At 30.9% G+C, this 13,529-nt stretch overlaps 3 protein-coding genes across 4 annotated transcripts; all 3 read left to right on the top strand.

Moving 5' to 3' along the window:
* The first annotated feature begins 1,579 nt into the window (after positions 1 to 1,579).
* On the top strand, positions 1,580 to 5,432 carry LOC126859161 (surfeit locus protein 4 homolog). The gene is made up of 3 exons (XM_050610200.1): positions 1,580 to 1,736; positions 2,721 to 3,395; positions 4,062 to 5,432. Exons 1-3 carry the CDS (start codon positions 1,686 to 1,688, stop codon positions 4,146 to 4,148), a joined length of 813 nt encoding a protein of 270 aa, XP_050466157.1. The 5' UTR covers positions 1,580 to 1,685; the 3' UTR covers positions 4,149 to 5,432.
* LOC126858847 (histone-lysine N-methyltransferase SMYD3) lies at positions 4,953 to 8,456 on the top strand. 2 transcript variants are annotated; one of them, XM_050609478.1, is made up of 7 exons: positions 4,962 to 5,084; positions 6,024 to 6,275; positions 6,499 to 6,740; positions 6,814 to 7,118; positions 7,341 to 7,620; positions 7,744 to 7,906; positions 8,141 to 8,456. In XM_050609478.1, exons 2-7 carry the CDS (start codon positions 6,166 to 6,168, stop codon positions 8,364 to 8,366), a joined length of 1,326 nt encoding a protein of 441 aa, XP_050465435.1. In that variant the 5' UTR covers positions 4,962 to 5,084; positions 6,024 to 6,165; the 3' UTR covers positions 8,367 to 8,456. The 2 variants fall into 2 exon arrangements, with proteins under 2 accessions (XP_050465426.1, XP_050465435.1); XM_050609469.1 differs by lacking the exon at positions 6,024 to 6,275 and having other exon boundaries at positions 4,953 to 5,084; positions 8,141 to 8,450.
* Positions 8,457 to 8,876: 420 nt separating this feature from the next.
* Positions 8,877 to 13,044, top strand: LOC126857370 (rab-like protein 6). The gene is made up of 6 exons (XM_050606768.1): positions 8,877 to 9,012; positions 9,543 to 9,716; positions 9,850 to 10,340; positions 10,532 to 11,325; positions 11,463 to 11,964; positions 12,120 to 13,044. Exons 2-6 carry the CDS (start codon positions 9,590 to 9,592, stop codon positions 12,318 to 12,320), a joined length of 2,115 nt encoding a protein of 704 aa, XP_050462725.1. The 5' UTR covers positions 8,877 to 9,012; positions 9,543 to 9,589; the 3' UTR covers positions 12,321 to 13,044.
* The last annotated feature ends 485 nt before the right edge of the window (positions 13,045 to 13,529 follow it).

The raw sequence follows: 13,529 nt of genomic DNA on the forward strand, positions 1-13,529 counted from the left end.
ATTTAATTATCAATCTAACGGTTTTCTATGTTAAGAACAAAGTAATTATGTAAAGATTATACGAAATTTTTGTATAATTATTATAACATATGCATTTCAAAGATATTATTTTCTCTTGCCAGAAAATTATATCTTGAAGATAGAAAAATAATAAATATAATAAAACATCTCTTTGCTTCAAAAATTTGTTTGAAAAAAATATTTGATATTCTTTCATAATTACATAAAAGAAATCAGTATCTATATTTACTTTTTATTAATGCGTTGCCATAGACAATTAAAGAATACGAAAAAATGCGCTGCATGTATATTTTGTTATAATTTTAGTTCTATAAATATATACTTTCATACAATTTCTCATACAACAGTTTTCATAGACAATTTTTTTTTAAACACCCAACGATTTTTTTTTTTTTATCTCCGTGGGATCGCAAGGCATTTAATCTTACATAAGTGCATAGTATTGCCATCTAAACTATGTCAACTGTATTGCAGAATGTACCGATTGCAAGCCCATCATGAAATAAAAGGACACTTACCGACAGTGTGAAAGATGATGAAGGGATCTGCAACAATTTGCACGCCGTGCAACTTTCTCTCTGTCTCTCTTTCTCTTCTATTGTTTCCCTTTTTTCCTATTTCGCGTCGAGATCCATTTATTTCTTGCTCTGCGTGTCCTTTGCGGCATCTATACATGAAGGAAAATGAGAATATTAATTGGTTGGATGTAAAATGTCGATTTTCGAGAGATTTAGCATTGACGAAATATTACCACTTCAGACTCGCATCACAAGAATCCGTTGAACGAATTTTCGTATCCATTAAGTGAGCTCATCGGATTTCAACGCATTACGGCGAACGTACCACACTTTACAAAACACTCGCTACACATTTCCGCGCCTGAAGTTCATTTTTAAACGATAACATTCACGAAAAATATACGGAGCGATTCGAACGTGATTCCACGATTCGCGACCCGTTCCGCGATTAACCGCCATTTGAAATCTATTGAGAGAAGTGAATTGCGATTCTCGAAATATTGAAATGATCGAAACAGCGTGAATGCAGCGCGAATTGCAGTATTTATCATTTATTAATCAATTTATTATTCTAGAGAAATATATGTTTAAAATAATAAGAAAAAAGTACTACGACGCAAAAAATATTATTTCTATATACAAAAATAAATAAATAATTGTTTTATAACGTAAATTATAAAATTTGAGCAAAAAATATCTTGTTCATTTTAATACATGCAGATAATTCTCGCAATGTTAATGATAGATACAGAATGATATTCGTACAGCATTATAACGCCGTGTGCTCTCATAATTTATATTCGCTTACGTGTCTCTCGAAGATAGCGTTTACGAAATTATCGAGAATGAAATTCAAATCTTTTCCTAGATCGAATTTGACGCGAGCGCCAACTTTCTCGACACGTACGCCGGAAATGACGTGCTCGTAGCAGCCAGCCGATCTCCACATCACACTTGGGAGCAACGGATTGCCTCCTTGGGTGCCCACCACACACACATGTGACGTAACCATTTCTCCCTTCCCCCCGCATTTCGTACAGCGCCACGCAGCGCGGCGCGCGCCGCGCCACTTGTATGCGCGCACGTGTATACGTCAGTGTGCGTATGGGAAATTTTGCGGTTTTTGAATAAAACACATAACACACAATGGTGGTCTCGCAGGAGGTGCTTTCGAGGGCGGAGGAAATCGCCGACCAGGTGAGTTATTTTACAACACGATCGCGCCGTTTTTCCCGTCGTCGAGTGACTTGCGATCCTGTCAAATCCTGGAAGAGAGAGAAAAAAACGGCACAAGTTAAATCGCTCCCCATGAACGAGCGAGCCATGCTCCTGTCAACGTCATCGTCGCCCAGTATATTCCCATATTTTTGCGCGTATCCGCGATTTTTCGCGGATTAGCTATCACCTACCACAGCCGTAAATCGCGTAGCGCGATCAAGCGATCGCGATTCGCGATTTGCATTCTATCATTATTCGCTAAAATTGCAGGTTATGAATTCCACAGGTGTATTCGGGAACTTTGAGCAACGATAGTATATTAGCTGTTGGAGCAAAAGCAAGCCATGTTTTCGCTTTCTCCTTTTCTTATCGATTATAGATATCTTTTATGCGAATAAATGTTCAATAAGATTTAGTATTTTCACACTTACATATGTGAAATATACTCGATGATGACTGTGTGACTTTTTCTCTCTGATATCTCTCTTATCATTTATTAGCATCCTATTTTTATCTAGAAAGATGAATAAATTTTATTTGCTGTAGAGGAGTTTGTTATATTTAAATGGATTATATTTCTTTCTTTAACGTTTACATGCACAGAGTTTTGTCAGACATATGGATCATTATCCACTTTCACAGACCTACTTTTCACAAATTTATGTATGATAATGTAACATGTTCTTCACTTAACAATCAGCAATTTTCAAAAATGTGGGAGAGAATTTATATTAAAGAACAAAAATAAAATTTTTGATGAAAAAAATAGATTATAAAAATTGTTAGGAAACAGTTGATAGAAATATGATTTTTTAAATATTTTGGTTAAAGAGTTTCTAATAAAATTTCGCAAATCTTATCTATTCCTTAATATGTCTTTATCAAAAGACACAATAGTATAATCATCAATAAATTAAATAAAAAAATAAGACATATTATTAAAAATATTTATTATTGTGACAGGTAATTCGCAACGGTAAACACGTGCTTCCAACATTAGCACGATTGTGTCTCATTGCTACCTTCCTAGAGGATGGCTTGCGAATGTGGTTCCAATGGAGCGAACAACGAGAATATATGGATGCGTCGTGGGGTTGTGGAAAATTTCTGGCCACTATTTTCGTCCTCATAAATCTTATTGGACAACTTGGTGGATGTATTATGGTGATTAGTAGATGGCGAGTCAGCATAGCCTGCGGCGTTTTGTTCTTCATTGTGATTCTACAGACTATTGCGTACAGCATTCTATGGGACATGCAATTCCTGTTCAGGAATTTAGCGCTAATAGGAGCGCTTCTACTGGTGCTGGCAGAGTCGCGAGTCGAGGGTAGATCACTCTTTGCTGGTGTGCCTAGTCTTGGTGATAACAAACCTAAGAATTTACTGCAATTGGCTGGCCGAATTCTGTTGGCATTCATGTTTATTACCCTGATTCGCTTTGAGATATCTTTTCTACAAATCCTCCAAGACATTGTCGGCAGCATCTTCATGGTACTGGTAACAATTGGCTACAAAACTAAGCTGAGCGCATTACTACTTGTCATCTTATTGACTGCATTGAATTTCTACCATAATGCATGGTGGACCATTCCTGACTATAAGCCACTGAGGGATTTTCTCAAATATGATTTCTTCCAGGTAAGTTTGCCTGATTTTGTTAATCATATTTATTTGCTCATACATAATTCGAATATTGAATACTTCTCTATAATATTAATAAAATATGTATCTGTCTTAACAGATAGGGAGAGTATTAGTCTTTTTACTTCCATACAAAATGTACATTTTATTTATACTAAAAGTAATTTTATTTCTGCCAAAAATAATTTTAAAAATAATATATCTAAAAAAGATCTAAAAAAATATGTACAGACACACATATAGGATGATTTAAAAAAAGAGAAATTATTTCTTATACAAATGCTAATTGTAAAAATTGTAGATAAAGATTAAATTTGCCTGTTCTAAATCTATAGATGTCACTTATGTAACTTAATCTTGATTTAATATTAATATTATAGTATAATATTAGTATAATGTATTATAGTATAATAATATTAATATTAATATATTAATATAATTATAATTTTTCGTATAGTTTACTCTCTCTGTCAAATCTTTTATTAATTCTCTATTATCTAATCTATGTTTATATATACACACAAATACACACATACATTTATATGTGTCTAGAATCTATGCTCTCTATTAACAAAAATCAACAATTTTATAATATATATATATAATTTATTGTATTATAATATATAATTTATTAATTCTTTGCATATTTGTATTTTCTTGTAGACACTTTCAGTCATCGGAGGTCTCCTGATGATAGTTTCTCTAGGTCCAGGTGGAGTATCGATGGATGAACATAAAAAAGAATGGTAGAATCCTATTTATGGATGTGGTGGATACATCATCAGGTTGTTATCACGAAAGTTAAAACGAATTACTGTCTCCCATTCCTGTCCCTTTGTATGCTCAAAGAAATCCTAAACCATTGTGTGTTAAACGACAAGAAATTCAATACGTCGATATCACCGGCCCAATACAATCATTCTATGTGACTAATCGGTTAATCGAGATTCGCATTTTAACACTATGACGAAAATAATAGAAAAAAAGAAGGAAAAAGATAAGCAGATAAATACAATATTATCGATAATAACATTGTACATATAACACTGCATCTAATGTGGATAATGTATTTTTTCCATGTATGTTTTCATCTATTTTTAATCGTGAGTTGAATCGATTGCTTTGAGATTCGAGTTTTAGTATCGGATAAATGCTTCCTCTTTTCCGGATTCAAGATTACAAATTTCCGGGGAAAAAAAAAATCCGTCGATTTTCTAGTTTTATTACAATTTTTTTTTAACTTAACTTTCTTTCTTACTGTAAATAAGCGTTCCAGATTTGTGTTAATTATGACGAAAGAGAAAGAAGAAGAGAAGGGGGGGAGAAGAATGTTATCGAGAGATCAGCGGGTTAAGGGTTTATTAGTTAGCTCCAATAATAACGTTATGCGAAAATAAACTGATCTTAAAATAGCGCGCGCGCGAGTCCCTCTATACGTCAGCAGAACGGGAAAAGGAGAGAATGAAAGCAGGTGCAATATAAAATCAGTAAGCAAGGTGCAGCTCTGCTATACAAAGTAGTCAGTGAGAGTAAAATTTGAAAAAGTCTGAAAAAAATGAGAGTCAAGAATCAAGGATGTAAACGCGTGCCTGTGAGCAAAGGCATCACTATTTTGTACGGAAAACCATTTGCCTATGTATTAAGATCGGCGATGCGTGACGAAAGATGTGATCATTGCCTACGAAGGTAAAATTGTTTTATCATATATATATAAAAGAGAAATAATCTTGATAGAAAGTCGTCTCGTCCTTGTTATTCCTTCAGTCCTGATGCAAGTTTTATTCTACATTTATTTGTATTGTTAAATTTTTATTTGTGATGTTGTCTTTAATTTATTGGCATTATTCCTAACAAAATTATTATATGTGCAATACTTTATGTGAGTATATATTTTTTTCCAATTTTTTTCTATTAAGGTGACAATTAGTATCAATTTATCAAATAAATATATTATAAATGTAACTTATATAAGTTTTATACATAGTTATATGCAATATAATCTTGACTAAGAAAATATATCACATTTGAATTTTGTGTATTAGCTATTCACAAACATCTCTGAGCCAATTGAAAATTTAGTATTAAATGCAGAATATGAAGATCAACTTAAGTAAATGCCAAACCTAAAATTCCCATTACTATAAATAAATATATTAAAATATAGTACTTAATTGCTATAAATAGATATATTAAGTACTACTTTAACTACATTTTTTAAACTTATTTTTTCTATAATAGTAGTGAATATATTTTTATTTTATATTAAATAAAAATATGAAAATGTAATTTTTTAAAAAAATTAAATTTAAGATTCTTTTTTAATTATGCTTTTCAATACTTTTTATGCATGTAAAATATAAATATGTAAAAAATTTTAAAGAATGAAAAGGAGGAAGAAAAAATTGTAAAAAATCAATTAAAAAGATATACAAATTATCGAGATCTCTTTAAATTCAAATCACGTGCACACAAATTGAAATATACGTATGCATATGTATATACATATATATATATATATATATATATATATATATATATATATATAAAATTTATTTGAAGATTATCTGAAATTATGACCTAGTTCAAAGACGTAATAACAAAAATACAATATTATAAAAATTACAGATAAATATAAATATGCCGGTGTTTCGTTCTGCGATAGTTTTGCAGCAAGATAATGTATTTACGTTAGGTTAGGTTAGATTAGGTTATTGGGAACAGAAAGATTGAATGTTTCATCGATGTCTTTCGCATTTCTGCGTTTAAAATGAGTGACGATATACTAAAAAGAGGAACAATAATTTTTACTGGCAAACCGTTCGTCTTTGCTCTTAATTCGAAACACAGAACTACTCGATGTGACAATTGTTTGAAAAGGTATGGAAGAATAAGAATAAAATTGCGAGATGTTTGTAATTTTATCGTTTTTAATTATTTTATATTAATTATTTAGGAATAATTTTTTTTTAATTTTATGTATGATAAAAATAAAATATTGTATAGATAATAAGACAAATAAAATATTAGAGATAAGTATATATTTGATGTATACTATTGTATCATTTCATTTTACCAACATCCATGATATAATTTATTGCAGCGGCAAATTATTAAAGTGTTCGGCTTGTCAGTATGTATATTATTGCGACCGCAGTTGTCAAAAAGAATCATGGCCAATACATAAGACAGAATGTACACATTTGAAGAAGATATCACCAAAGATTGTGCCAGATGCAGCACGACTTATGGCACGTATAATTCTGAAGCTTAATCGAGGCGGGGCTGACGAAGTAGGCTATTATACTGAAAAAAATTTTAGAAAATTCAAAGATTTAATGTCACGTAAGTATTTTTTTAATAATAATTTTAAAGAATATATGTGAATGTATAATTAACCTGTATGTTTGGATTGTAGATTATTCAAATCTAAAGAAAGATGCAAAGCGATTGGAACATTTTACCACATTATGTGCAGTTTTATATGATCTTCTTGAGGGAGAAACAATCCCTAACATTGCAGAATTGATGGGTATTTATGGTAGAATGTGTACTAATTGCTTTAACATATTGGATCTTAATATGAACACCATTGGAGCTGGTATTTATCTGGGAGCATCTGTGATGGATCACAGTTGTAAACCCAATGCAGTTGCTATTTTCGAAGGGACTACTATTATTATCAGGACAATAATGGATCTTCCCTCTTTAGATTGGTCACAGGCAGGTATTGATGAAATAAAATACAAAGATTAACAATGCTGATATAAATTAAAAAGATTAATATTGCTGAACTTTTCTACAAATTTTATATAGTGATTCAATATAATTGCTTTCATTTATAATAAAAAATCAGTCATTGAAAGTGATTAAATTGAAAGGGATTAATATAGCAAATATCTTTTTATTTCGAAATTTGTTAGTATAATCTTATTTTATATACAGATAAAAATATCATACATCGATTTACTCAATTCTAACAAAGACAGACGTGAAGAATTGTACAATTCATATTATTTTTGGTGTGATTGCGAAAGATGTAAGCAAGTGGAACCCATGGCTGAAGCAGCTGCATGTCCAAATTTATCTTGTGATTCTCCATGTCTGATCGAAGCTGATAGTTGTGAAAAATGTGATACAAAAATATCAGAGGAATTTAAAAACATGTTTCGAGAAGTTACTGACTTTACTCTTCACCGTTTAGAAGAAATGAAAGCTATGGCTTGTATCTTTTTAATATTAATATATTAAGAAAGTTAAATAATTAGAATTTTAGAGTAAAATATTTATTTAATAAAAATAAAATATATCTTTGATATTTATAATTTAGCCTTATTAATGATAATAGATCTTGATGTCAGCAAAATATGTTTGAAAAAACAGAAGAATATACTGCACAGATTTAATATACAGCATATTCGTACTCTGGAAACAGCTCATATTGCAGCCATGAATCTAGAATGTTGGGAAGATGCAGAATTATATGGCAAAAAACTTATTCCAGGATATTTGTGAGTATATCATTTGTATAATCTGCACATAGCTAATTAAATACATTTTTTTATTTGAAATTGCTTTTTATATATTAATTTATAAAAAATGTTATTATTTTATATTTTATATCTTCTATTTCATTTATATTAAAATATTGTAATGAATAAATCAAATTTATATGTCATTGAAATAAATATTACAATATTAATATTTAATAATATATGATTGAAGACATTGTACCCAATTTTTAGATTATATTATGGAGAAATACATCCCTTGACAGGATTGTTATATCTCACGACTGGGAAGATACAATTACACTTGGAAAAACCAAAGGATGCGCTTAAAGTATTAAAAAAGGCAAATGAAGTGTTAATGATAACACATGGTGATCAGCATTCCCTAATAAGAGAAGAATTAAAACCTTTGCTTTATCAAGCTATTATGGAATCGAATACAAACATTAATGAGGTGTAGCGATTTTACAATTTTGCAATTTTTTTTTTTTAGTAATAAATTATTTTTTAAATACATAAACTTGTGTGTCTATTCTGTCCTTTCCCAGTTAGATTTTGGCAAAATAGCATTTTTTATTATGTGATAATATATGTTAATACATCTGTTAAAATATATATGTTTATATATTTTATACTTTTGTATTATTTCTATAATATTTTTTTTCAATCTTATGTCCCTTAAGTAGGTTTTCCACTTGGAGTCTGACAGCCCCAGTGGACAACTGATCGGAGATCTGTCAAACTCCCTATTTGATATTTTAATTGTCAATCTAACTTTTAACGTTATCGCGCGTATCAAGCATCAAAAAGAGCGAGCAGCATCGCGTCTTCATTATCAGTTTAATAGGAAGGTGACAGAAAATTATCTGTCTCTGTTTTTGCTATCCGAAACTAGTCGAAATCCGAAGCACCGACGCCGAGCTGATATAAGCGATTTTTGCTTATATACGTTACCCCCACCACTACGGTTGCGTGTTGCTCGAGTCTCCGTCTCCATTCTGGCTTCTGGCATAACTGAATCAGACATTAGACTTGTCAGGTCGGTCAGAGCCGCATCCAACAGTGAGAGGTTTGATTCATTCACGAAACTCGGAATATAACATGTGGTAAGTATAATTGCACGCGATTTCTCTGCGATATAAATTTCATGTGAATTTGATAAATCTTTGAGAGGATCTTGTTCATTTACGCACTAAGAGATTTGCTAAACGATTTTCTGACGATAATATCGTTAAAAAAATATACACTTAGAATGTCAAGTCTCGTTCGCAAACTTCAAAATGGGCGTTAAAATAATTTTGCTCTAATATTTCAGAATATTATAATCTATGAATATGATATATTTTTTTATAAAATTTATGTATGATGCATAGAATTTATAATAGAACATAATATATAATTCTTATAGAATAATTGATCTATTTATTGTTATTACTTGTGCGATATATGTATTTTAATTCATGCAAATATTCTTATTAATATATTTTAATAATCTAAAATTATGTTATTTTTACTTTCAATCATTAAAATATAATAAGAATATTTATATTACTATTATGTCAATATTTAGAATTATATTTATATTACATAATATAAATATGTATATAATATATTATATTAATTTTACTTTCTCCAGGCATCAAAGTTAATTCTTTGAACAATTGCTTCTTTGAAGATCACATAATGTTTTCTGCCATTAAAAGATTAACTGGCAAATCAGATGGTATCGGCAATGTGTCTCCTAGGCCAGCCCATCAATCTATGCCAACAAATCTTCAGAGAAAGTTTGCCAAAGGTGTACAATATAACAGTAAGTGTGTATATATAAATATATATATTTTTATGTATTTTTAAATATATTTTTATATATTTTATTATATATTTTTATATAGACAATAGAGTAGGGCATTAATTGTAATATGAACTTTACACATTATTTTTAGTGAAAATAATAATAAAGGGAGACAGGAATGTAGGAAAGACATGTTTATTCTATAGACTGCAAGGGCAAAAGTTTATCGAAGAATATATACCCACAGAAGAGATACAGGTGGCTAGTATACAATGGAATTACAAAGCTACCGACGATGTAGTAAAAGTGGAGGTATGGGATGTCGTAGATCGTGGCAGACGTCGCCGGAAATTGGAAGGTTTAAAGATGGATAATACTCCGACTAATGCGGAAAACGTTATCGAGGAACCAGCTCTAGATGCCGAGTTTCTTGATGTTTACAAAGGTACCAACGGCGTTATTATCGTGATGGATATCACGAAGAGTTGGACATTTGACTATGTTCAACGAGAATTGCCGAAAATACCTAGCCATATTCCTGTTATCGTTCTTGGCAATCATTGTGATATGTCGCATCACAGAACTGTCACCGCTGATCATGTGACATACTTTATAGACTCGTTACACGAAAGAACCGCACAAGTAATTACTTATTATTATCATCATTACTATTATTCATCAATATAACTATTATTCGTCAATAATTACTATTGATTATGAATGAATAAATTTAAATTTGATTTGTCTTTAACAGAAATTGAATTAGAATCATTATCTATATCAGAATTTTTTAATTTGTTTAAATTTGTTTTATTCTAAATTAATTTTTGCAGGTAAGATACGCGGAATCGTCGATGCGAAATGGTTTCGGTTTAAAACTACTGCACAAATTTTTTAATCTACCATTTTTGCAACTACAACGTGAAACATTGTTGAAGCAGCTTGAGACTAACGAGGAGGAAACACGTTTAACCACTCAAGAACTCGATCTATTCCAGGACAGTGACGACGCCGATTATAATAAATTCCTAGATAATCTTGTGAACCGAAGGAGAGCTCTTGCCGATTCAGTATCCGCTAGTAATCTAGTCTCAAATGTTCCATCATCCATGAGTAGCTATCATCTTTCCAACAATGCGAACTTTCCGAATGCCATCGGAGAAGTTAAAAGGTCAGCTTCAATGCCCGGTCCAATTGGCGGCGGAACTCCGATCCCAATAAAAAATTTGGAGATGAAATCATTATCGAAAAAAGAGAGCTCCGCGACAAACACGTTAAATAATTTATCAAATTCTATGAAAGCTTCGCAAATTGTGATATCACCCATTTCGCAAAATTCTGCTGTTAAAATAGAAACAGCTAAACCGGCTGAATCCATTAATGACAACGGCGAGAGAAAAGATTCGCTCAATCGTCCGCCATCTCTCATGTCCAAAATCTTTGGCCACAAGAAGGAAGATGAGACAGACGGAAAATTGCCAAATGTTAAAAATCTTAATTTAAATGCACCATTGACTAGTGTTGAAGACTTTGTGCCAGATGATGGAATGCTGGATAGATCGTTTTTGGAAGATAGTAGCCAAGTCTCGCCACAAAAAATGCAGCAAGAAGAAATAGATTCTGAGAGGTGAGTAAAAAACTTTATAAATTATTAATTATAAGAATATATAATTGATATTATTACTACAAATTCTTTTATGCTTTTCGATATATATCATAAAAATTACTTACTAGTACTGCTAATAATATAATTTTATTATAAAGTGACACAGAGACTGCCAATCCTTTAGTAGCTGGTTATGAAGATGACTTGTCATCCATTGAAGAAGTAGCTTCTCCTATACAGCCGAAATTAGCAGAAAACCCGCTGTCTAAACAAAAGCATAAATTAGAGCCGCTATCAGGTCCAGAAATAAATGTTGAGAAGCCAAATCAAATTATGAAACGCGACTCTGTTTCTTCTATAGAGCAAGAATTGCGTATTTCGAATAATTATGAATCAAACGAGCAGTCGGACATGAATTCGGACGCTATTGATAACTGGTTGCGACGGGATTCCAAGTGGCGGCAGAGTCCTGAAGGAGGTGAAGACGTGAGCAGTACCAGTACAAGGAAGGACAGATTAGAATTGAGCGATAAGAGTCTAGATGTCAGTATGACAAGCTCCAATGTTCATCTGGAGCTGCTTGATGACACTAGCTTGCGTCATATAAACTCTAATGCCAGTAGTCCGGTGATGAAAGAAAGAAAGAAACATAAAGAGAAGGTAATTATTTTGTACATAAAAGTCCATAAAAGATTTTTGGGATTATATTGAGGTATATTTTTCTTAACTTTATTATTTTGATTGATTTAATTTTGTTTTGCTTGTTTTCCATATCGGTTCTTTTAAAAAATTTTTTTTTATATTATTGATTCTAGGGGGATGAGAAAGAGAAAAGGAAAAAGAAGAAAGCAAAGGACAAGGATAAGGATAAGGAAAAAACAGAAAAGACTGAAAAGAAAAAGAAACGCTCATCGCATCGATCGAGGGACGAGAACAAGGAGCGAGATGAACTCGAGGAGTTTTTAAATGGCTCAGCCACAAGAATCGGTGTTGATGTTGCTTACGAGGCGATTTAGCATTCCAACAAAATTATCGGTAATATTTTTTGGAAGCCATGCGTATCTTGCAAAAAAGAAAAAAAAGACTTTGCTCCATATAAGATTCCTGGATGTTAATGTATGTTATACTATTGAAAACAAAGAAAAAAGATTATTATTGGTGCAAAAAAATAATGTTTCAAATTATAATTAATCTATAAAAATACATTTATTTTCCATAAACCTAGTCGTACGTGCGCTTTTGGACCGCGTTAGCTCGCATTTTAACCGGGCTCGGTTTGCTGAAGATTGTGGTTTTTACGGAAGATATGTTTTAACAATCAAGTCGCTCATTTATATTGCATTTCTGATCTTAGATTTTTGACAATTTTTAACATGTATTTGAAAAATTGTAAATCATGAAGAGTTAATGGATTCTTGTATGAATGGATATATGTGAATATCTTTTACCCAGTATGATAAAGTGATATAATAATTATGTGGTGTTGCAATGGATATTTATAGAATTATTTAATTATATTTTAATTTTCTATATTTGTTTTTTTTTGTATTAAGGTTTATATATTTATCATTGATATCATATACACTCATGACTTCATCTTTAACTTAGTATATATATTGTTCTTGTTAAACATATAATTTAAAAAAAAAGTTATTCTCTCCTATATAAAAAAGTGTTATATTATTAATGTGTTGTATTTTTTCATAACATTGTATAGCATTGCAGTCATTGCAGCTTCATGTTAATAAATGTATATAAACAAATTGAATCTCGCTTATCTTATTACTATAAAAGTGTTATAACATTTTACTTATTATAAGTTATTTTATTATAGTTTATAAGTTATTTTATTATAATAAAATTATAATTAATTTTGAAATTTCTGTAAAAAATTCGTAGAAGAGAAAAAAAAGAGAATAAAATCTTCGTCTCTTTCTAATAAAAAAAGTAGGGCTAATCAAAACAACTGATAACGAATACCAATTATATATTATATGAACAGAATTATGTTCAAAAACGTCATCTTATTGTTAGTTTGATTATTACTACGGAATCATCGTTTTAGCTTTATAACATCTATAATCTATAGCCCCATTATATCCCTTTAGGTCCTAAACTGCGTAACGAATAAGAAAGAGAAAGATATCCTGTTTCTATTTTTTCTCTTTTTTTACTTGATCTTTGCCATGATGAGAGTATGAGAGATTCACTCTGTCTATGTAATA

Source organism: Cataglyphis hispanica, chromosome 1 (assembly GCF_021464435.1).
Source record: "Cataglyphis hispanica isolate Lineage 1 chromosome 1, ULB_Chis1_1.0, whole genome shotgun sequence".
Taxonomy (NCBI): Eukaryota; Metazoa; Arthropoda; class Insecta; order Hymenoptera; family Formicidae; genus Cataglyphis; species Cataglyphis hispanica.